The sequence below is a fragment of the Stegastes partitus genome, unplaced genomic scaffold, assembly GCF_000690725.1.
Source record: "Stegastes partitus isolate 25-593 unplaced genomic scaffold, Stegastes_partitus-1.0.2 Scaffold121, whole genome shotgun sequence".
NCBI lineage: Eukaryota > Metazoa > Chordata > Actinopteri > Pomacentridae > Stegastes > Stegastes partitus.
Window position 1 is genome coordinate 300241 of NW_007577852.1, and position 21405 is coordinate 321645.

Below are 21405 nucleotides of genomic sequence, written 5' to 3' on the forward strand. Positions count from 1 at the left end.
ACTATGTTTCGCTCCATCTTATGTACGACTGGTTGGCTGCAAGGAAGCAGTTAAATACATGGAAATGATTTGCTGGTTAGAGACGCGTCCGTGATGCATTTCAAACAAAAGTGTTCTGGCAGAAAAGACTTCCCTCAACACGTGATTGAGAATGCAGTGCAGTTGTAGAGGAACTGGTTCTGGTTTGATAGAGTTCTCTCCACCTGATTTGTCTGCACACAAGGAGGCAGAAACCACAAATTGGCTTTTACGCTCTAAATCCACAGATTCTCACCTGGACTGTTCCCAAGCTGCCTTTGGGTAACATGACTCGGTGGCCGTACACCTCCACAGTGACGTCTCTAAGCCAGGACACAGAGGCCACCCCACGGTTCTCGTTTTTGGCCTCCACACTGAAAAAGGGCAGCCCGGCCACCTCCCAGCAGGGCCGGGCCAGCAGGTAGGAGCAGGTGCCCTGGAAGTGGTAGAGGAAGCCGTCGAAGGTGTGGTAGTGGGGGTCTCCAAACACCACACAGGTGCTGGTGCGGGTGGGCTGGCAGTAAAAAGCTCCTTCCTGCTGCTCGCAGGTCTCCAGCTGCCCACATGGAGCCTCCAAACACTGCACTTCGTTATCGGTGTCCAGGCAGCGGCATCGCTGTGAGCACTGGTCGGACAACCAGAAGATTTCCCCTCGTCTGTAGTACCGACCTGGAGAGGAAGCAGGAATGACATGCAGAGGGCTTTACAAGTACTGCAAGCTGCTGTTTAACTGACGAAGCTTGCAAAGGGTCACTGTGTGCAGACATTTCAACCGGTGTCTGAACTTGCCATTGTAGCTGCAGCCGTTGGCAGGATCGATCAGCTCAGTGTCTACGCGGAAGAACCAGCGTCCAGGAATGTTCACGTTGGTTGTCTGTTCAATGTTCACCACGTCGTTCGAGCGAGACCCCGGCAGGTTGAAGAAGTGACCAATGTCTCCGCCATTAAAACCTGACTGGAAAGGGGAGAGGTGTGAGGGACGTGAGCTCAGGTGATTTGTTCGTCACTTCAGCAGCAGAACAGGGTTGTTGTTCATACGAACGGGAGAATACCTGAGCTGTGGTCCCACCCAGTCCTGTCAGAGGATCTCCACCGCTGGCCGTTCCTGTGCTCCATGTGATTTCTCCGTAGTTGAACATACTGAAGAACGCCACGCCATCTGAGATGAGTACAGTTTGGAATGTGTTCACCTTTTAATCAAACAAGAGGATGAAATAGTTTTTAAAAAAAGGAAAAAAGGCAGACACATGAAACATACATGTAACGGAGGAGAATCATCTTAACGTTCACTTAATGTCTACCTTGCAGACAAAAGAGCAGATTTACAACAAATTAAACACAAAAATGTTAAATTGTTTGTAAATGTCTGTAATTGCATCCGGTGTTTTTCATTTTACTCATTGCTCAGCTACGCTCGATGCTACAGTTTTAATCAAAGTCATCCAACAACACCCACAGAAGGACTTCAAAACGGTTACAGAACAAACAGGTTTTGGTTGAATTTGCTTCAACATGTCGGCTTGTGTCTAAGTCCTGGATCACACTCAGATACAGTCGTTAAATAAACGGTTGCTGATCCAGTAGATAAGAAGTGCAGGTCCAGGGTGTTTGTAGCATCGCTTAGCAACAACACAAACAGCAAAGGAAACTGCTAGCGTCGAGCAAGAACAACGCAAATACAGCTACCAGGAGGAAATCGGTCCTCTTTACACATATTTTATGTGGTTCATCCAGCCGGCACGTATAAACAGCATTAAATCTGAGTCGGCATATCGTACGGTCCTGATTATTAAACGTAGCATGTTCAGTCTGAGGGTAACAGATAACAAACTGGATGAAATCATAAATAGCAGATAATAAAAAAAAAAAAATTGTAGGTGATTGATTTATTGGGTTTTTGGCAGGAATATTTTTATTTTTTGAATCCCTCCTGTTCAGACTTTGTGCTGAGATGGACCGAGCATGTTGGAACGATCTGGCTGCACACAGGTCAACCCTCTGAACCACAATCGGTTTCTGAGCGTTTTTTTCTCACTCCTTTCACATTTTTAATCACTGTTAGCTTTTTTCACTGCAATATAAAATCCTGCACGTCTATGGAAACAGCACAGCCACGGACAGAAGTAGAGAGAACTCAAAAAATGGCATTTGTGCTGCACAACACAATAAAAACGAAAGGCTTGAAATAACAACATTCAATATCCAGTTTTTTCAATGTGCACACAAATGTTACCAGTACAGGGGAAAATGGTTGCTCTACACACTATAGATATTTTACTATTGGCATTTGTGTATTTTTTTCATACTAATCTCTTCTCTGCAAACACAGCCTGCAGTTCAGCTGAAAAGTCTGCAGGTCACTGATGGAGTCACTGATGGAGTCACGTTGTATAGATCAGTAGAAAGTTGAAATGAAGCACTTCTTCATGGGTTTACAGTTTCTGATAAACGGTGTAATTTCTGCATTTTGGTTTTACTGATGTCAAGCAGCCCCAGTGTGTAACCTTCTTCAGAGAGCTGAAGGTGATACTGATCTTGTCCTCACGCAATTATAAGACAGTAAACAAGCGTATTTCCAAAAGCTGTTAAGAAATAATGAATAAATAGTAGTCGCGGTTACACGTCAGCGTTTCTTCAGCCTGATTCTAATCACAGGTTCTGACTTACGAGGTGCGTTTACGTGCCCCAAAGTGTTTAATTAGAATATTCTGACATGCTGTGAAAAGTGAAGAAGAAGATTTTATTTCTAACTTTACTGTAAAAACTAAATGACAACGATGGACGAATATTGTTCAGGTTTGTCTGTTGTTCTTTCTAGTCTTAACAGATAATTATTAACCATTACATTTGGTATCAGTTCTGTCAGAAAAGACTAAAGACCAAGGAGGACTGATGGGATGGAGATGTTCTGACAGAGTGTACCCATCAGGAGTGGAACTTTTGGTAAACGTGCAGAAAGGACATATTTATTCCAGCCAGAAAGAGATGATCGGATTAAGTGTTTTAAGGCTGCAAATATTTTCCTATTGAGTGGATTATCAAAAGGTGTACAACACCTCTGTCTTCTGAATCACACCATTCTGTTCTGAGGGAGGTGGTTTTCATTCTAATTGCGCTCTAATTCCAACTATTGGTGAAATATCCGGGTCCATGTGAAGGCAGCAAACTGCAACCAACATAAAAAGTTGCAGCATGCTTCAAGCTTTAACCCTGACAACCATTAAATGCACCAGTTCCTCTCAGTGTTCTGTAACCGTGTGGAAGTGAAGGACCAGGAGGGGTTTTGGACTTTACCGGAGTCGTCTGGCTGCCTCCGTAGAAGGTGACCTGGTGCCACGTTGCAATAAAGACCCAGGTGGCCGTGAAGGTGGGCATGTTTTTGAAGTACTTCCGGACATCTTGCGTCGCCCTTTCCAGTATTTCCGGCTCGGTGGACTCTCGGTAGTACACGTCTCCACGGATGCCGTTGTGCACATCTGCCCAAAGTGGAGCAATGAATGATCTGCTGTCACTCAGCGGAAAAGCCTCTGGTGTGAACTGGCTAACCTGCACGTGGAAGGAGATCACACCATTGTTGTTGACCTGCCAGGAGAAAGGACAGCGTTACGGGTGAGCATCACAGTTTAAAAGAGAATCGCTGCACAGTGATGATAGAGCGGTGACGCAGACTTACATAGATGGAACGGTAGGGGATGTTGAAGAAAATGAAGGGGATAAGCAACGTGATTTCAGAAGAACTCCCATCGTCCATCTTGGGGGTTTCGAGATCCCTATGGCCAGGTCCATACGGATAAAGGATATCCTGAGTTTGAGCTGAAAGGAGAAGCTCAGTAAATAGGCTGTTTCCCATGAGGAATTGGCTGTTGCATAATGTGTCTCATACCTCCTATCTGTGCAAGGATGCTGAAGAGATGGAGCAGAATGACTGGACAGCCTGACCTGACCATTCTAAAAAACACAGAGGGAGAATGAAACGAGAGACCATATTGAAGCCCCGCCACTTTATCTGTGCTGCATTTTCCTTAAAGCTAATGGAAACGCAGGAGGACATGAGTCATAGGACGACTTCCCATAAACAAGGCCGCTGGACAAAAGTGGAAAGGAGGGAGAACCATCAAACCAACGTCACGTTACTTCTTTAAGATCAGGCTCCCAGGTCTCCCCAGAGGAGCCCTGAAAAGGCCCTATTATGCATGCCAGAACAATGTGTCAGGATCACATTTGCCTTACAGTCCCATGTGAGCCGACAACAGTGGACTGCGGGCCTCTCTGTGCCTCGACTCCCTGCAGCTGACAGGACTCTGCTCCAGCGTCTCAGTGTCTGAAGCCGCGAGGCTGCTTAGGACCTCATTACCACTTCTGTTTGGGACCCATCCATGCCTTGTTGGCCAAAGGGAGAGGAGCGTAAACACTGGGGCACTAATGGCTTTAAGTGAGCAGGTTTGAATTGCCGAGGTCCTTGCAGTGGCCCTTTGGGGCTGTTCAGTGCCTGGCTTGGCAAGGTTCCCATTGGCGAAGTTGAATGTACAGCCAAGTTTGGCAGATCCTACAGTCACCATATAGCATCTGAACTTAATTGTTTAATGAGCTGGAGGGGAACTTCCTGACCGTGCATTCAGTGCAGAGAATTTTTTAAAAATAAAGGTGTTATACATCACTGCCGGCTCTGAGGCTGAACTGGTCCCCTTTGGATATTGTACCTTATGTTCAGCAGCTGTTAAGGCTTCTAATATGCGGTTGATTTATTAAAGTAACGCCTATTTAAAAATATATTGCAGCGTTTCGCAGATGTGATTATTGCCGGCTAGCTGGCCTGCTAGCTTCCAGCTGGTTTGGGTCTTTTCCATCACAGACAATTTATTACCAGCAAACCTTTTGGAAATTTCCTGCCAATGCTTTAGTCTGTGTAGTGTTTTAAACACTGAATATAAAGTATTTCTACAAGTAAACATGATTTCAGGAAGCAGAATCTGATACTGTACAGTAAAATTATAATTTGTGAATTTTACTGGCGAGCTTATTTTATAAAAAAATGCCTCCTCTGTGTAGTTTTGGCTTTTTATATGTGAACACATAAAGGCACACTTTAGAACTTTTTAAACGATAAATACGTTTATCTGGAAAGGCGTGATTTAATGCCATTATAGTCACATACATGACAGTGAGATTCGGTGTCTCTTTGACCTCATTATATGACCAAAGCATAGAAAAGCTAATTATTTAGTCCACCTACTATAATCATTGAAGCCTGGAGGAGATCAGATCTGCTTTAGACTATTTAGACCAAATACAAGCAGGAAACTTTTTATAAAACAATTTGAAAACTGACCTTTGGTATGATTTTGGAACCTACGAGGAAATACTCACATTTTCTGTCCAGAAAACATGACGCTCGATGTTTAATTCCTGCTACATGAGGAATGTGACGCCAATTAGATGCTTCTCTCAAATTACCATCATGTCTTCTCTAATGTGTGAATTCTATCCAGGCGGATGCTAAATTGTGTTCAGGTGTGCCAAGGTGAGTGGGCACTGCTGAGAGAGGTCTGCTGTAATGTCATCAGCCTCTCATCAAACACTGTCAACACAAAGATTACCACAATTGCTCTCTTGACTCTTGTAGCTCACCATCTTATCTGACTGGCATTTAGCTCCTTTTAGTGGCTTTTAAAGGGGGGGCAATTAAGATAAAGCTCGAACAAGACAGAACTGTTAGTGTGTCAAATAGGCAACAGGCAACGTGAAAGGTTAATTCAGTGACTGGAGCACATTGAGATGGAGATTTGTGGGCAGATAGACGTCTAGATTGACTGATTTAATTGCCAGGAAATTACAAATCATCAAAAACATCATTGTAAATGCACCTGCTGGAAAAAGCAGACGTATTAGATAAATAGTTTTAACCTAATCTGAAGGGTTCCAACGTGATTAAAGAGGAAAGAAATAAAGAAATATGTTAATTTTCTATTAATAAACATGTTAATTTATAGGATTTGAGACATTTTAACATAAAAAGAGGCTGAGCAACCTTACTGGAAACACCAACTTTTAAAAAAATAAATAAATTAACAGTTTTCTAAACTCATAGCAGAAGTAAAACTTTATATTTGCGGCATTAAAACCCGGCTAAAGAAAACACAGGCTTCTTTTTGCACCAGTCAGGTCATAAATGAAGAAACTTTAAATGAAATAGAGCAGATAAAGAGTGGATCTACTCACCTGCCTTCAGAAGATGGACATTTAGCACCTCACTAGTCTAACCTGGCGATCTCCACACAGCACAGTCCCATCCAGCACAGGACCATCCACAGAGTGATGGTGCTGATGGAGGGAGTGACGGGATGAAGGCTTTGCAGAGCAGCCTGGATGTCCTCACGCAGGTTCAGTTCCACTTCCAGCTCCACAGGTTTGCCGGCAGAAGCAGCAGCAGCAATCCAGAGGGTTTGTGTTGCGTTTAAAACGTCCTTCGAGGGAGCAACGTGGAGGAGATTCACAGGTTCCTGCAGAAGCTGTGGAAGCCTAAAGGAGCAGGTGCAAACTTTACCTGGGATAGTGTTCAACTTAATCTGAGATCAGTGTTTGGGGAATGGGGGTAGGTGGGGAGGAGAGGGAAGCTGAGGGGAGGGACGGCATCGGAATCTGAGGAAGAGAGGGAGTGGAAACAGAGCAATATGTAAGAAGGGGAGAGGGGAGGTCAGAGATGTGGAGAGGATGGGGGGGAACAGTGGAGAATGACTGTCTGGAGATTTGTTTAAATGCAGGAGAAGAGGAATGTTTTTGTACAAAGAGAGGCTCTCACATGGGATGAATGAAGCCTTTTGGGCAGGATCTGTCAATAACACCACAAAAGGCCAAACGATGATAAAACGTGTCGCGGTGGAAGATCTGGTCGGAAACACTGCGGCTTCTATTTGTTTGGAATGATGACATTTGATTTCACTGAAAATGGACGTTGAATTTTTCTCCCGTATTGAAATGATCTGCGTGACAAATCCCCGGCCGGTGCTGCAGAATGAGGCCGACTTAGACGCTGCCTTTGGATCAGGCCTCAATTGTGGCCCAGGCTTTGCCAGGGTTCACTCAGTACAGTTAAAGCTCAGGGCACCCGAGCACACAAACTCACCAAAGTAGTACAGTCTGACTCTGGGGGCATTTATGAACAAAAACCACAAACACACACACAGTCTGAAACCTTGCTTTTCAAGCTCCGAGGAAGGTAGAGTTACAGAATTAACATGAGTCACTTTGGATACTCTGTGTACCCCCTTTTTTAATTACGAACAGCCTCATTTACAAGGTTATACAAGACACTTCATTTCCATAGATGCTGGGGAGATACTGAGGGGAAATCTCAGGTGGATCCACGCTGATCGGGTCTGGGAAGGAGAGGGCAGTCAGTTGGGTCTTTGTTGCAGGAGGACAGTGGAAGTAACTGGAGAGGCAGAGAGCAAGATGTGTGAAAGGCTCCAGGACTGAGGGCAGGCCCCGGGCTCCCATTAAGCAGCACCGAGACTCTCTGCGGAGGCTTCTTTTATACCTCCCACGTCTTGTTGTGTAAATGGTCGCATACTCTTAACCAACCTGTGAAAGAGAATGTCGAACAAAGAGGCACAAAAAAAATTCAACAGTTACAGATGACCTAGTGGGCTGGGGGAGCGTCCCGATCTAGGGTTTGCGTTTTGGGAAATGTCGAGGATAGAGAAGCGGGAAAGGCAGAGATGGGCTGATACACCTGATTTCGTGTTCATTAGGAACAGAAAACATGATGGGAAATGATAACACTTCTTCTCTTTTCTTCTCATACTTGGGTGGTCAGGCTTTACCTGAAGGAATCAGACTTCTTCTGTTAAACGACAAGCGTGCCAACGTTATGCACCTTATCTTTTTAGGTGTTTGGGGAGTTTTACTGTGTATGGATGGCAAAGTGGTAAAAAGCATGTTGTGGCTCCAAAGGGAGCTGCACACAGTCAATAAAAGCTCCTCTCTTGGCACATAGGACAGAAACTGCTTTACTTCTGGGCCCTTCAAGCGGCGTTCTTTGGTGCTGCGAATGAAGCCAACAAACAAAATCTGCAGTTCCACAAATGTCCACTTGAGTTTGGTTTCAAAAGTGAGTCAATCCCCATAGACGCCCCATGTTAAAATGTCCAACTGTACAGCAGGAATAAACATGTTGACAGCCTGGAACGAAACAGTTTTGGTCTTTATAGCCAGTTTCCACATTCATGACAGCTGCACCAACTCAACGATTTATATTTTGTTGAGGTTTAAAGTTTGAGGCAACCCAGTCTCCAGTGTTACTAAACTGCACTCTTACGCTTCAGTTACATTTTTAAGGACACATGTTTTCTGCTGGATTTCGGATCCCATCGACGTATCTTTGCCATTTATTTTACTGCATCAGTGAGTTTCAGTCACCAGGTGGCAGTGACCACAGACTTTGGTTTTCCATTTTGAGGACCCTGAATCTGTGATTTTTGTCTGGAACATCCATGACCGCATGGAAGTAGCTCTAGCCAGAATGATTAACGGTGCTTCTGCTGCTTGGGCATTGGTCAAAGCAGAGATAGGCGCATTAGCTAAATAACAGGGTTAACTGGAAGGACCTGGGGCCTAAACACTGGGATCAACATCAGCTCCACCCAGGGCAGACGCAGCAGCATCTCAAGTCCAGTTGGATTTGGCTCTTTGTTCCCAGGAGACCAGACATCAGAAGGAACAGCCAAACAGTTAAAAAGCATATCTGAATATAAAAAAAAGCTCTTTTGTTAGAAATGGGAGGAGCCAAAAGCATCAGTGTGATTAGGATTGCCAGCCAACATCCATAACATGCGATTAACTTCTTTGTTACGTCGAGTTTTAAGTTGTTTACAAGAGACACGTACTGTATGGAAGGTTTCTATGCAGCAGGAGGGCATTGTGTGGGAACAGGGTCAAAGTATCCAGCATCACACGTTCTGGAGAATCCATCAAGCCTGACCTTCACAAAAAAGGTCTTGGACTGGATATCCACTGAGCTCTGTTCGGCCGTCACCTAATCCGTGGAGTGGGCCACTCTAATTCAACCCCTTATGCCCAGCAGTTGGCTCTGCCCTGCCCTCCTCTCCTTCCCTTCCATTCACAAAGGTGGACCTCCTTCCAGTAACCTAAACCTTCTTACCCCAATGACTCCTTCACCTCAGAGCACAATAGGGCCCGTTCAGCCCCCCTGCCCTTGGTCCCACTTCATAATGCAATGGGGCAGATCAGGGGTAGATCGGCGTACCAACTGCACAGCCAGGTTCTGTTTACTCAACAAGGTGCTAAATGCGATGGACGCAATGCAGCTGCATCAGTCCTCCAGCTTCACCCCGACCTCGCACTAGTGGCGCAAGTTAGGTTGTCGTCCGAGCTTTTGGTGTGATTCATTGTTTGCGAAAATGGATTTGGTCCATCGTAGGGATTTTTGAGACGGCTCCCTCATGCCCCAGTGGTCAAGAACATGTCAGCTGTACTTGTTTAAAATGATCACCATCACAGAACTGAAACCTGCAGTGGAACTTCTGTCTCTGCCTTCTATCTGTTAGAGTCATTAGATAAACACTCAACGTGTGTTTATGACGTAGGGATCGCTGTTAAATAACTATTTTAGCATTTAATTGTAAGTTTCTATTTTATCTGCAGCAACAGAAACTTTTCTGGAACGCTTCCTCGGTGTTTCCATCACAGGGTCCACCAGACTGTTGTAGCTTAAAATCACCGCAGAGGCCAGATTTTAAAATCCTGTATAGTGCAAAATACAGAGACGTGGCGCTGACTGGCCTGATCAGCGCTGTGTGAACCTACTTGGCAAAGGATTGAGTTTAAAACGTGTTCTAGTTTTAACATCCATTGGAGTGACGGGTTAATTCCTGATGGGAAACCCGTCCTGTTAAGTGTGCAGCAATGCTTGCAGCTCTGTGAGGCTTTAGAAAGGTGTTTGAGCTGAACGGTAACATCAACATGCTAACATCCAAAGACGATATACGTATGCTCCAGTATTGCAGGTGATTTTTTAAAATTAGCTTAGCATGTTAGCAGGCTCACAGTTAACAGAGCCAGCAACAGCAAAGCTGATGGGAGTGTCATTAGTTTTGCAGGTTACTGTTTGTTCAAACTAAAAGCTGGACTTGATGATGGTGATAAGTTAGAAGTCAGGATCCTTCTGCATTCTGTGGGGAACTTGCACCAACTGTGATCTTTCCATCTAACTGGCATCAAGACGTTAAAGTCTGAACAAATAATTGGATGGAGGGAGATGGTAGCTGAAAAGTCAGAGAAGCACCAACGTCATTATGACGTATCGTCTGGGAGGAGGCAAGACGTGTAACTTAAAAATAAAAATGTCCGCCTTATGGTGGTGCTGGTGGAAAGGTAAATGAATCCTCTGGGAGTCATGAATGCCTTTAAGTCCATCAAACCAAAAGATGACTGCGTTAGATTCCTCTCTGGATAAGTGAAAACTCTGACCGACATGGAGCGAGAGGAGAAGTCAGAGTACGACCTCAGTCATAAGAGTTTATTCTGCTGACATCAAGAATACACTGTGTGCATCAAATCATTTACGAAACATCTGGCTAAAACCCAAAAGTGATAAATGGACAGTAGTGCTAAACAGGCCTGGCTGATGAAATGATAGCGGGGTGTATCGACACTACAAACCTCATCAACAACAACAAGAGAACTGTTTCACTTAAAAGCATCAGATGCAAACCAGCACTAGAGCAGGTAACACAACATCTGGTCATATAAACAGACTCCAAGTCTGCTCCCTCACTGCCTTATAGACACCATATCCCTTGATAACTGAACCTTTCCACCCTCCATTGCTTTCCCCATGACTTTGCATGTCTTCTGAGGCGCGACAGTCGTCCCTGGTAGAGGCTGACCCCGTATCACCCATCAGCCTGCTCCCAAGTCTGACGGCCTTGACGTCGGGGCGCTCGTGGTGCATCAAGGTAAAATCATTCCTTTGTCCATATTTCTTTTTCTTGCAGTGTATAAATGTTTGTGTGTTTTCATTGTTGTGTTGACATTAAAATGAGCCGGTGTAGCTTCAATTCAAGGTCAGATGGTCAAATTGAAGTTTTCTCGTAGCCGTTATTAAAAATCATCTACTCGACATTTTCATCCTGAATCATTTTTCCGCAGCATCAGCCAGTCTTAGTGGTAAATAACAGGGAATGAGGACAACCTCAGCTGTCGAGGCATTCGCAAATCCTGAGACTCAATGAAAGACTTGGAAGGGATCCAGAATATCACCAAGTTATGGCAGCCTGTCCTGTACTTCTATGCATCAATGTTTGGGTTCTTGGTTTAAAAAAAAAAAATCCCATTACAACATGAAGAGCAGCTTTGTGACTGAATTACCAAATACCTCCTCAGCTCCCAACCCTGGAGAAGGGGGTCCTGATGGTGATGGTGTGTTGAGGGGTGGGTGGCATAGATATCCCACACAGGATTAGAACCACGGTGCTGGAAGTAGGAGGAGGAGGAGGAGGAGGAGGGGGGCAAATAGAGGGAATGCCCCAGAAACACAACACCGCCTGACACGTATGGAATGGACTCTTTGCAGCTCGACTGCAAACGCTCCTGCCAGAAAGAGAGAAGATCTGCAGAATTCCATCTTCTCCACGGCCAAGCATTCAGGCGGCGAAACGGAGCCGATCACGTGTACGTTCTGCCGGTAACACGAGCGATGCCCCGCTCCATACCTTGTCTTTCAATCAGGATGCTGACATGGTCTAGTTAACACGGAAACAGCCTTTTCATTTGTTGTTGTGCTGATCCAGTCTGAATATTTGTCTATTTTATCAGATATAATTACTGTGTTCCATCTGTGGTCTGGGCGACTCTGTGGTTCAGCTGCTACTCACCACACTGCAGTGAACTCTGCCATCAATTAATCATAATGACGTCAGTGCGTCTGCGACCTTTCATCCGGCACCAACATCTTATCAGTTTATGACATTGTGCAGTGCTTATGAAACATGTTGACATCCGTTGAACTGTTTTCTACCATTTGGATAATGTTGATTAGACACTTGTAGAAGTCAGCTGTACTTGTTAAGCTCATACAACAGACGGTTACGAGTGCATGACTGTGTGATAAGATGGCAAAGAGGCTCGTAGAGTAGCATAAACATGAGCATTTGACGTAAACGGCTTGTTTTGGTAGCTTTCTGTATTTTGACAAACATCATGCTGGCGTCCCCATTTTGCCCAAATCACATGGAAATAACTGTGAAACGATTATTTTTTACACGCCTGAGCCTCATGTGACATATTTCTCCTTTAGCAGAAAGCTGCTTTCAGACAGCTGCAACACCAGCTCAAACCATCATACAGGGAACCACTGACTGATCAGCTTCAAGCTCAACAAGTGACATGAAAACATTGTTCATCTCGTTGCAGTGCAGGGAAATCTCAGGTCCTGACACGACCGCTGCCCAACAGTAACACGCTCCATCGCCTGTGGCCTTCCCCAGCAGGACGATGCAGCTTCAGACACCACAGGAAAGTCTCACAAACCCAGATGGGTCGGAGTCGCTTCGGTAGCACAAGAGGAACCTCAGAAGAACAGTGTTGTGATTATGCATGCTTTTGTTTTTTGGCCACGCACTCAGATTTGCGTCTCTGTGACTTTGTTCTTCTCTCCAGCGCTCACCTGAGATGCTGCTCGACATGCTGACGTACGTGGATGTCCGGTTGGTGTTGCAGAAGCGCTGCTACTCTGAAAGGGACGGCAGCCACGTTTAAATCACAAACACATAGTTGTATAATTCTGGCTCAACCCATGTATGTCTAACACCACTGTGACAACATGCAGGGGGCAAGAAAAGGGGTTCCTTGCATTGTTTGAGAACCCACAAACCATCCACCGACGCCTTCAGCACACAAACACCGAACAAACAAAGACTGGCACATCAGCAAAAACACGGCACAGATGGAAAAGCTCCCTCGGAAGAAGCCAACGACTGATGCAGCAGAACATCAGCTGCAGAAATGCTGTCCCGATGTAAGCTGTCTGTATTTATATAACCTTTTTTCCACCTTAGCAGAATGTTTCTCAGAGCTGTCATGCAAGGTGCTCGTCTGCCATCGGTCAAACCACCAACCCGGCAATTAGTGGAAAAGCTGCGGTACCATCTGAACCACAGCGGCACCGTGACGGGACATGGACTTGGCAGCAGCTGCAGAATCCGTTTTCCTGCCTGAACTGTAAAAATAGACCACCGCAATACGCTGGAATAATTATAATTTATTTCTTGAAGAGAAGTAAAAGCACCATGATACAGTACAGGTACAGAAACAGCATTATGATCTGAAGAAAGCAAACCAGAATTGCAAAGTGTCAAGCTACACATAAAACTCTACAGAAAGCAAGTGTGATATAAATTAAACACCATCATCTAAAGAGCACAAACTGTATGACACAGGATCCATGTAAAAATCTGCAAATAAATTCTGTATTTGGTATTACTGGAGGACAGAGGTGAAGGAGTTAATATTTCACAAAAATGTCAAAATTACAAATGCCCATAAACATCATCGTTTTCCCTGAAGTGACACGTCTCACGCACGACGAAATATCGGATCAAACATGAAGAAACACCAGAACATGCAAACCGGCCGCTCGACTCGCAGCGACCCACTCGTCCCTTCTCTCCCCGTGTTGCCACTCATCATAATAAAGTTTAATACAAGTCAAAAAAAAAAACCCAAAACAGATCTCCAGTTGTCTACTACACGAAGCAGGTGTGTGTCAAAGGAGCGGGCCGGGCGGCGCTGCACGGCCGAACCCGGCACACTTTCACATGCTTTCAATCACACGAGGCTCGACTCTTCTCGAAGGTATACTTGGTATAAATGTGCTCAAGAGAAACATTCGGTCCCGGCAGCTTTAATTCCCGACGACGATGACACTTTATCCAATGCCTCAAAAATATATATAAAAAAAACGCGACTACCGCAAGCGTCTTGGTTCTTGTTGATACTCGGCCCGCTGTCAAGCAAAACACATTCTTAGGGTTTATCAGTCTCAACAATTTCTTGGGTTTCTTGAGTTTCCCAACACAAACAGAACAAGTTCGTTTGCATCAACGAGCCTTGGCAGACAACTGGACTTGTCTTTGTTGGTTTTTGAAGATGGTTCAGCCTTCATCCAGGATGTTTCTTCATGTGTAGGTGACTGATGGAGAGTCTCAGCCCCCCAGCTTGTGTGACTAAAGGCTAAATGATGCCTTGAGGTGTGAATGGCTGTAAAACTGCCCGGTCAGGGGTGACTAACATGTTATTACTGGTGACACTTTGTGGGAAGAGATCTCAAGATTGCATTATAAGTACCTGACAAGTGGTGTCATCGCCCACCCTCTGTTGGCTCTTTCTGGTTCACCCTGCAGTTGTTTAGTCACATCTTGAGTCATTCCTGACCCGGCAGGTCCACGACTATCTCCATCTCAAGGAGGATGAGCCTTTGGTAGTGAACAGGCCATGTGAGTTGATGGTATGTCAGTGACTCCCCATCAGTCAGTTAGAACTGAAGAAGTATCTTGAATGAGACTCACAAATATCTCCAAACACCAAAAACACAAGTCCAGCTGCCATCGACTGAAGCTCTCAGGATTATCACGATCTACACAGACATCCTGCGAAACAGTCAAGCTTCTCAAAGCAAAACCTCCTCAAGGTTCTGGTGACTCCAACAGTCATCACACAGCAGGTTCACCATTAGCTACCCAGCTGGAAGGAGACTTCCTACACACCTTGGTTCCATCTGAGAACATGTCTGCATGGAGGCAGCTAACTGTAAACCCTGCAGGAGTTTGATGAAATACATCATGCAGTCGTGGTCACATCTTCAGCTTTGTTTCCACTGTTCCCTGTAATCCTGTCCTCCAGTCCTCAGGACGCAATACTAGACTTCCACCGACGTTCAGGCAGTTACTGGCAGTGCTGCGGCTTATTATTAAACCAGCAGAAGTCGACACAAGTTTCTCATTGTTTCTGCGCTGATAAGAGCAACTAATACTTTACAAAACAAGCACAGAAGAGACCACATCATAGAAAAGGGGACGCTGTACAGGCCCTCGTTAGTATTTGGCAAGAGGAGGCCGTTCAGAAGAGAAAAACAGATGGTTGGATGTGAGAAGGTGGACCATCATGTTTCTCAGAGTTTGGTCAAATGTAGGCACAACAAACAGCCAAACATTTACGGGACAAAATCTAAAAAGATGAAAACACGATCCACAATATGCAGATTATTTCCCTTAATAAACCAAAATCGGTGCCACTTCTCCCCTCGTTTGTTTCAGAGCTGAAATCCTTTAGACTAGAGGAATAAATTTGACATTTTTTTTCTTCCCTGTTCCGACTTACAGAGAACTGATCAACCCTAAGTTGGCGTCCGCGGAGCCCCACAGCAACAATCACATGCATTTTTAGACACAAGTCCAACTTTACGTCACTTGCCTGCCAAAGAGCGCGTAAAAATTGCACAGCTACAGTTATGACACATCATAGCCGGTGCCACAGTTGCCTTTTAAATATCTGGAATGTGCCTGTTGGTAAAACACAGTAGACATGCAAGGAGAAAAAAATACAAATCAAAAGAGTACCAAAGTCTCACAAGCTTGTAAAAAGTTGAGGCTATGAAAGGATCCGGATTCTGGGCGTCAGATGGGAAAAGCCGTCAACTGGCAGGAGGTGAGAATGTGAGAGATATGTTGAATATTTCACCATGTGGAAGCCGATGAAGAAGTTCAGCAACCCCACGTGCTGTGAAAGCCGGGACACCAGAGGATTGAGGGAGGTGGACGGGCGAGGGCCTGCTGGGTGAACCCATGCTAACCTAAATGCAGCGGAAGTCTCCGTGACACAGCAGATGGTGTGTGGTTACCATACAGACCGGGCCTCAACGTTTCTCAGCTGCCTCTGCAGGCAGAGAGAGAGCTGCTCCATTCATGGGCTGGACAGCCAGAAGACCTGCAGTAACCTGAGCATCAACGCTCCTTCTTTTCTCCGTCCCAGACCCGAGCTCACCTCGGCCTTGTCTCGTCTTTCTGCCCGGGCGTCCTGACTGAGCAGCAGCCGTGTGCTCTGTGTTACCCCCAACACATGGCATTTATGCATCGGCTCGGGGGTTATCTCAGGATATTTAACTAGACTCACGTGAAACAGGCTGATCCGGGCAGCGAGAAAAAGAAGTGAAAGCTCAGTTTCTTATGTACACACTTTGGCTCTTGGGAAAGAACATCCCATCAGCCAATCTACACGGCTTCAATAAAGGTTAGAAAAATAGAGCCTCTTGGAGCCTTTCAAGGTCGGGAAAATGTAATAAAACGTCAATCCTTTGTCCCCCCACATAAATGCATGCAATGCAAATAAGAACGACACATAAACTTTTGGCAATTTGAACACGTGGAATTCAGAGAGTCACGTGAAAACCTTGTGTTTGTTGGGACTGGGTGCAGGAATCGCTGCATGATTAAGCTTAATTGCAGTCGACTGGGTTAGAATGATTTTCAACCAAACTGTGTTCTCCCAAATATAAAAAGTCACACTGCTAACAGTCAGCGATGCTCTGCTCACAGGGAGGGAACAGAAACGTGGCAGAGCTGCTGATTATTCTGCAGGAAGGACGGTCGGTGCCAGCCATGAAAACAAAACGAGCACTGAAGCTGCAGAGTGCACGTTCAGCACCTGGCATCTTTTGAGATCCAATTTCCACCTGAGCTTTGGTGCATCGTTTAATTTTCGTCGCCCAATGTCAACATTTGCCTAAATAAATACTAATTATCCTAAGCGTGGTGCAGCAGCGCCACCAGCAAAGCGAGGGGGAGTTTTGAATCCTACCATGTCGGATCTGATCATACAAATACTTATTTCTCTATTTTAAAATCAGTGTGCACTTTACTTGGTAATAATGACGCTGTTTGTTTCTTAAAGGGGCGATCTGCATCAGGTTTGGATTTGTAGAACATTTTTCATCAACGAGATGCAAACTGCAGTCTGAGCTGAAGCCACTTTAAGCACAAAAATGTGCAACTTGCACTCAAGTTACAATCTCTGTGAACGTGGAGCTCCGATGTGCAAATACACGATTGCATAAATTTGCTCAATATATCGGACAGCAAACTCTTTTCTTTTTCTTTTTTCTTTTACATTCAAGACTGACACATATCGTTTAGTATCTATAAAAGGCTCAAGTCAAAGCTGAGGATCCAGTAGCGATGCACCGACACCACTTGTTGTCAGGCCGAGTAAACACACGAGTGTTTAATAACAATATTTCAGGTTTAGCAGTGAGCTGTGGCTTGACTACTGTGTCCCGTCCATCCAACGCCACAGAAACCCCCCCGACTCAAAGATCTGACGAGCTGCAGCGGCTTTTGGCTTTGGGCACAACGAGAATCTCGTCCCCGTCTCGAATGCTGTAGGAGTGGAGGGCTCTGGAGCTGCACCGGAGCTCCTCGGGTCCCAGGACTGAGCACATTTCTCTGTCGATGTAGAAGAGCCTGACGCCGTTGGTGGGCAGCTGCAGCAGAGCTTTGATTTGTTTCTTCAGGTCGCCCACCGTGTGCTCCAGACGGAGGCTGACCGCTTCCACCCGCTCGCCGAAGCGAACGTCCACCCGGGTGCAGCGAGGCCTCAGGTCCACGTCTGCCAGCGGAGCCAGGTGGCCGTACTTGGACACCAGGATGTGGTACCTGCAGGTGAAAGCACAGCTCGTGTCAGGCTTTTGCAAATGTATTTATATTTGCTTGAACACCTACTAAATAAACCGCTGGTGAGAAGAATGAAGAAATACACGTCTTCACTCCTTTGAAGAGAATGTGTACGAGACATTTCCATGAACTCTCTGAACCCGACAACCTGTTTGAAAGGCCAAAAGCACAACATGTACTATAGCCAGAGACTGTAAAAACTGAAAAAATAAACAGCTTGCAGTGAGCAGATTCTGTACGAACCACCAACAACAAAGAAACAGAAAGACGAGTCACTAACTGATCAGCTGGACCAACAGCGACGTGATGAAAACTCTTTTGGTTGAACTGGGTTGACCTGCAGGCTGTGTTTATGCAGACAGGAGACAAACATGAACACAAATGAAAAATGTAATATTAGCTATAGTATGTAGAGTCTCTATTTTGTTTTCCAGTATTGACAACACTTGTGTTGTACCTGCTGCTTGCAGGTTTTTCAATTTTTGCAACAGAAAATAACAGAAATTCGACTTTACATTAAAAAAAAAAAAAGATTTATGGCACTATAACTGTGTCATACAACACAGAAGCCATTTTTGAGTTCCCTCTCCTCCTAGCCATGGTTGTGCTGTTTCCACAGAGGTGCAGGACTTTATAATGCTGTGAGCCCACAGCGAGAAAATATGTGACGGGAGTAGAAAATGCTAAGAAACTGCTCGGTGTCATTTAGAGCCCTGTTTAATTACAGCTCATATAAACGCACGGCTAGCTGCACTTTACAGGTGAATCATTTGCCGAGGCAGACAAATCCCTTCAAATTTGTCAAAACAAAATAAGTAAATAGTTCCCAGTCACTGACATCTGATATATTCGTCTCATCCCTTCTCTTCATCCATCTTTTACCATTTTGGCTTCAGCTGCTTTGGCAACACAGGAAAACGTGCAACAAGTGGACTCAGCTGGTTTATAGATGCTGACGGTTTTTGGCATGTTTAGTCTGTCACTGACAAAAACAGGAACAACTTCCTCCAAAAACCTTTCGGTAAAACAGTTCCGTCCAAACACTAATAGTTTCCTGATCAAAATGAGGCGAGGAGCATAAAAGCAGGCGGACGGAAACATACCTTGTGTGTGTTTAGGAGGCAGAGAAACACTGAGTTGTCTGCCTCCTGCCTGCCGTGAGAAAGCTCTCGGCTGTCTCGGGGGAATGCGTGTTCGAGATAAGGACCCAGGAACGATTAAATAAAATCCAGGAGAAAAGGCCTGTGCTTTCAAAGCTACTGTAACAGCTGGGCCAATCAAAGCAATTTCACTTCCCTCCCCAAAACTCCTCCACAAAGCCAATCCCCTGGCCCGGGGTTTCTGGCCAGAACTCGCGGTCCACCCTGGGAATTCTCCTCTAAGGCCACAGTGCACAAAGTGCCATTCTAAGAGAAGCCATTTAGCTAAGAGGCTTCATTTAAGGTGGTAAGCACGGCATAATGGGACAAATAATGCTGCAGGTGATAACCAGTCAGCATTCCAATTGTCTTTTCAGCATTTTTCGGTAATGGGCGGGCTGGTAGAAGCAGAAAAAAACAAAAAAAAAAAACAGGATTTGGAGCTCGGTGACACTATCTAGCCCAGATCTTAGCCCAGTTCTCTTTTGGTGTTTCATCCCACCTCATTCTCTCATGTCTCCAGCCCTCTGGTTGAAAGATGACCAGCCTAAAAGCCAAAATGTTGATTTCCCCACTTCTCTCCCAGACTCAGTGTCCAGGTTCACTTCTCTACTTATTCTCCTGGATACACCGACTCTCAGATTTCTTTCTTTTTTCTTTTCTTTTAACCCGGTCCTCTCTTTCACTACAACTAATCCTTCCTGTCCCGCGTTTTCTTTCTCTGTATTTCCGTTTCCTACTTCCACAGCCCCTAAGCCATTTTCTAGATTTTCCGCAGCTCGCTAAGAAATTGTTGAGGTGTGTCAGTCGGATTTATGGTTTGGGACCGCGTTTATGGTTACTCAAAGCCCGGCCATGTCAGACGTGTTCACCTGAGAGGCTGTGACCCACCCCGCGGTGCTCTGATCTCTCGGGGTAGCGAGGCCACAGCCCCATCCGAACGGAAAGGGGATAGCGGTGTGCTCGCTGCTTACCCAGCGTGTCCGACACCCCCATATAACGCTCTCATGGAGTCCCTAACCTCGGATCTGCACCGAGAACCGAACCAGGATCACGAGCAAGGAAGACAAAAATTAGAGCGAAACACAAAGATTGAAGAAAAATGCAGTGTAATCGGCACAATGGGTCCCGTGGCACAAACATACAAACTCTTAACGCAAGAAAGAGCTCGTTGAGGTTATTAATACGACAACTCCAGTGACATCAGAAAACAAATCAATCTCTCAGCTTCAGGTTTGAGGTTGACAGAGTAGGTGTATACATAAAAAAAAAAAGAAGAAAGGAAGAAAAAAATCAACCTGCTACCTTGTGTATCACTTTTCCAATCAGAGAATTCCCAGTACAAAGGACTCATTGAGCAGGGAGAGACTGGTGGCATTGTCTCCCAAAGGTTAGTTTCCCCCAGTCAGGGACTACACCTTCCTTCAGAAATCCCTCCCCAACATTCTGCTGAGGTTAAGTGGAATGCAGTCGGTGAAGAGCGTGGGCAATTATTTGACCGCGAGCGAGCGAGCTCTCCCCCGAAAAAAAAATCATATCCCATACGGTGAACGTGTCGGAGACAAAGAGCGGCTTGTTGCTATTGTCGCAGCTTAACAGGTGTTCACACATGTGCGGATTCTCCACGTGGGACCAAGTGTTGGCACCTGCTGCTGCGTTTGTGTTATTAATAGAGACTGACAGAAATAATCTGGATCCGAGATGAAACTCCAAATCTCTCCACTACGCCTTGTGATGGCTGGAATGATTAAAAACAAAAACCCCCAGAGCTGAAAATGTGACGTTTTGATCAGTATAACATGTTTGTAATGATTGTTTTTACTTGTTTGACCCTCTGAAAAACCGAAAAACTAGCCAGAAACAGTTCAAAGAGAAGGAATTGTTGGATTTTGAACTTCCTGGCAGCACCTGTACACCTCATCTGTCTGTTTCGTCCAAATTTAAGCTGGAAAACATTAATATTACCAAAACCACAATGTTCTACATGATGCATTAAAACAATTCTACCACAAACAATAGCTGTTATCATCAGAACCTGTGAACAATTAAATATTTGTGCTCCTCGGTGCAGCTGTGACGCCGTTACTAACTCCAGCTGACAAAAACTCAGTGATTTTTGGGATGAACTGCAGGCGGTGTTTCCACAGAGCAGATAAAAGACATTAAAGATGTATGTTGTAAAATGTCTGTAGTAAGTAGAGTCACCAATTTTCTACAGTATCAGTAACACCTGTTCTACATTTGTCTTTTTTTTTAATGATTTATGACATTATATGTTTGTTATAGAGCACAAACCAGTTTTTTTTTTTTAGTTTTCTATACTTGTACTTCTGCCATTGTTGTTCTGTTTTCATGGACAAGCACGACTTCATCCCAGAGATAAATAATCAGAGAGTTCGTCCAGATGTGATGGACGCAGAAACTCTTTGGTGTTTTGTTCAATATTAAGATTTGGTGCTTTTTCCAAGTTTTTTTTAAGACATAAGAGGACTTTTAAAGTACAG

The 21405-nt window shown here is 45.0% G+C and overlaps 2 protein-coding genes across 3 annotated transcripts in view; both read right to left on the reverse strand.

Annotated features, from left to right (window-relative positions):
* tecta (tectorin alpha) overlaps positions 1 to 10990 on the reverse strand; it is a 34567-nt gene extending 23577 nt beyond the window's left edge. Inside the window, exons 1-9 of the mRNA XM_008278371.1 lie at positions 10926 to 10990; positions 7358 to 7450; positions 6280 to 6537; positions 3902 to 3966; positions 3692 to 3831; positions 3313 to 3600; positions 1071 to 1208; positions 808 to 973; positions 275 to 687 (exon numbers count right to left, since the gene is read on the reverse strand). Coding sequence (XP_008276593.1) covers positions 275 to 687; positions 808 to 973; positions 1071 to 1208; positions 3313 to 3600; positions 3692 to 3831; positions 3902 to 3966; positions 6280 to 6537; positions 7358 to 7450; positions 10926 to 10990 — 1626 coding nt within the window. The remainder of the gene's footprint in view (positions 1 to 274; positions 688 to 807; positions 974 to 1070; positions 1209 to 3312; positions 3601 to 3691; positions 3832 to 3901; positions 3967 to 6279; positions 6538 to 7357; positions 7451 to 10925) is intronic.
* A 6298-nt stretch (positions 10991 to 17288) lies between these two features.
* The window catches only part of LOC103354815 (tubulin-specific chaperone cofactor E-like protein), a 22698-nt gene continuing 18581 nt past the window's right edge, over positions 17289 to 21405 (reverse strand). For both annotated transcript variants that reach the window (XM_008278364.1, XM_008278365.1), the window contains exon 8: positions 17289 to 17744. In XM_008278364.1, the coding sequence (XP_008276586.1) occupies positions 17399 to 17744 (346 nt within the window). In that variant the 3' untranslated portion in view covers positions 17289 to 17398. The remainder of the gene's footprint in view (positions 17745 to 21405) is intronic.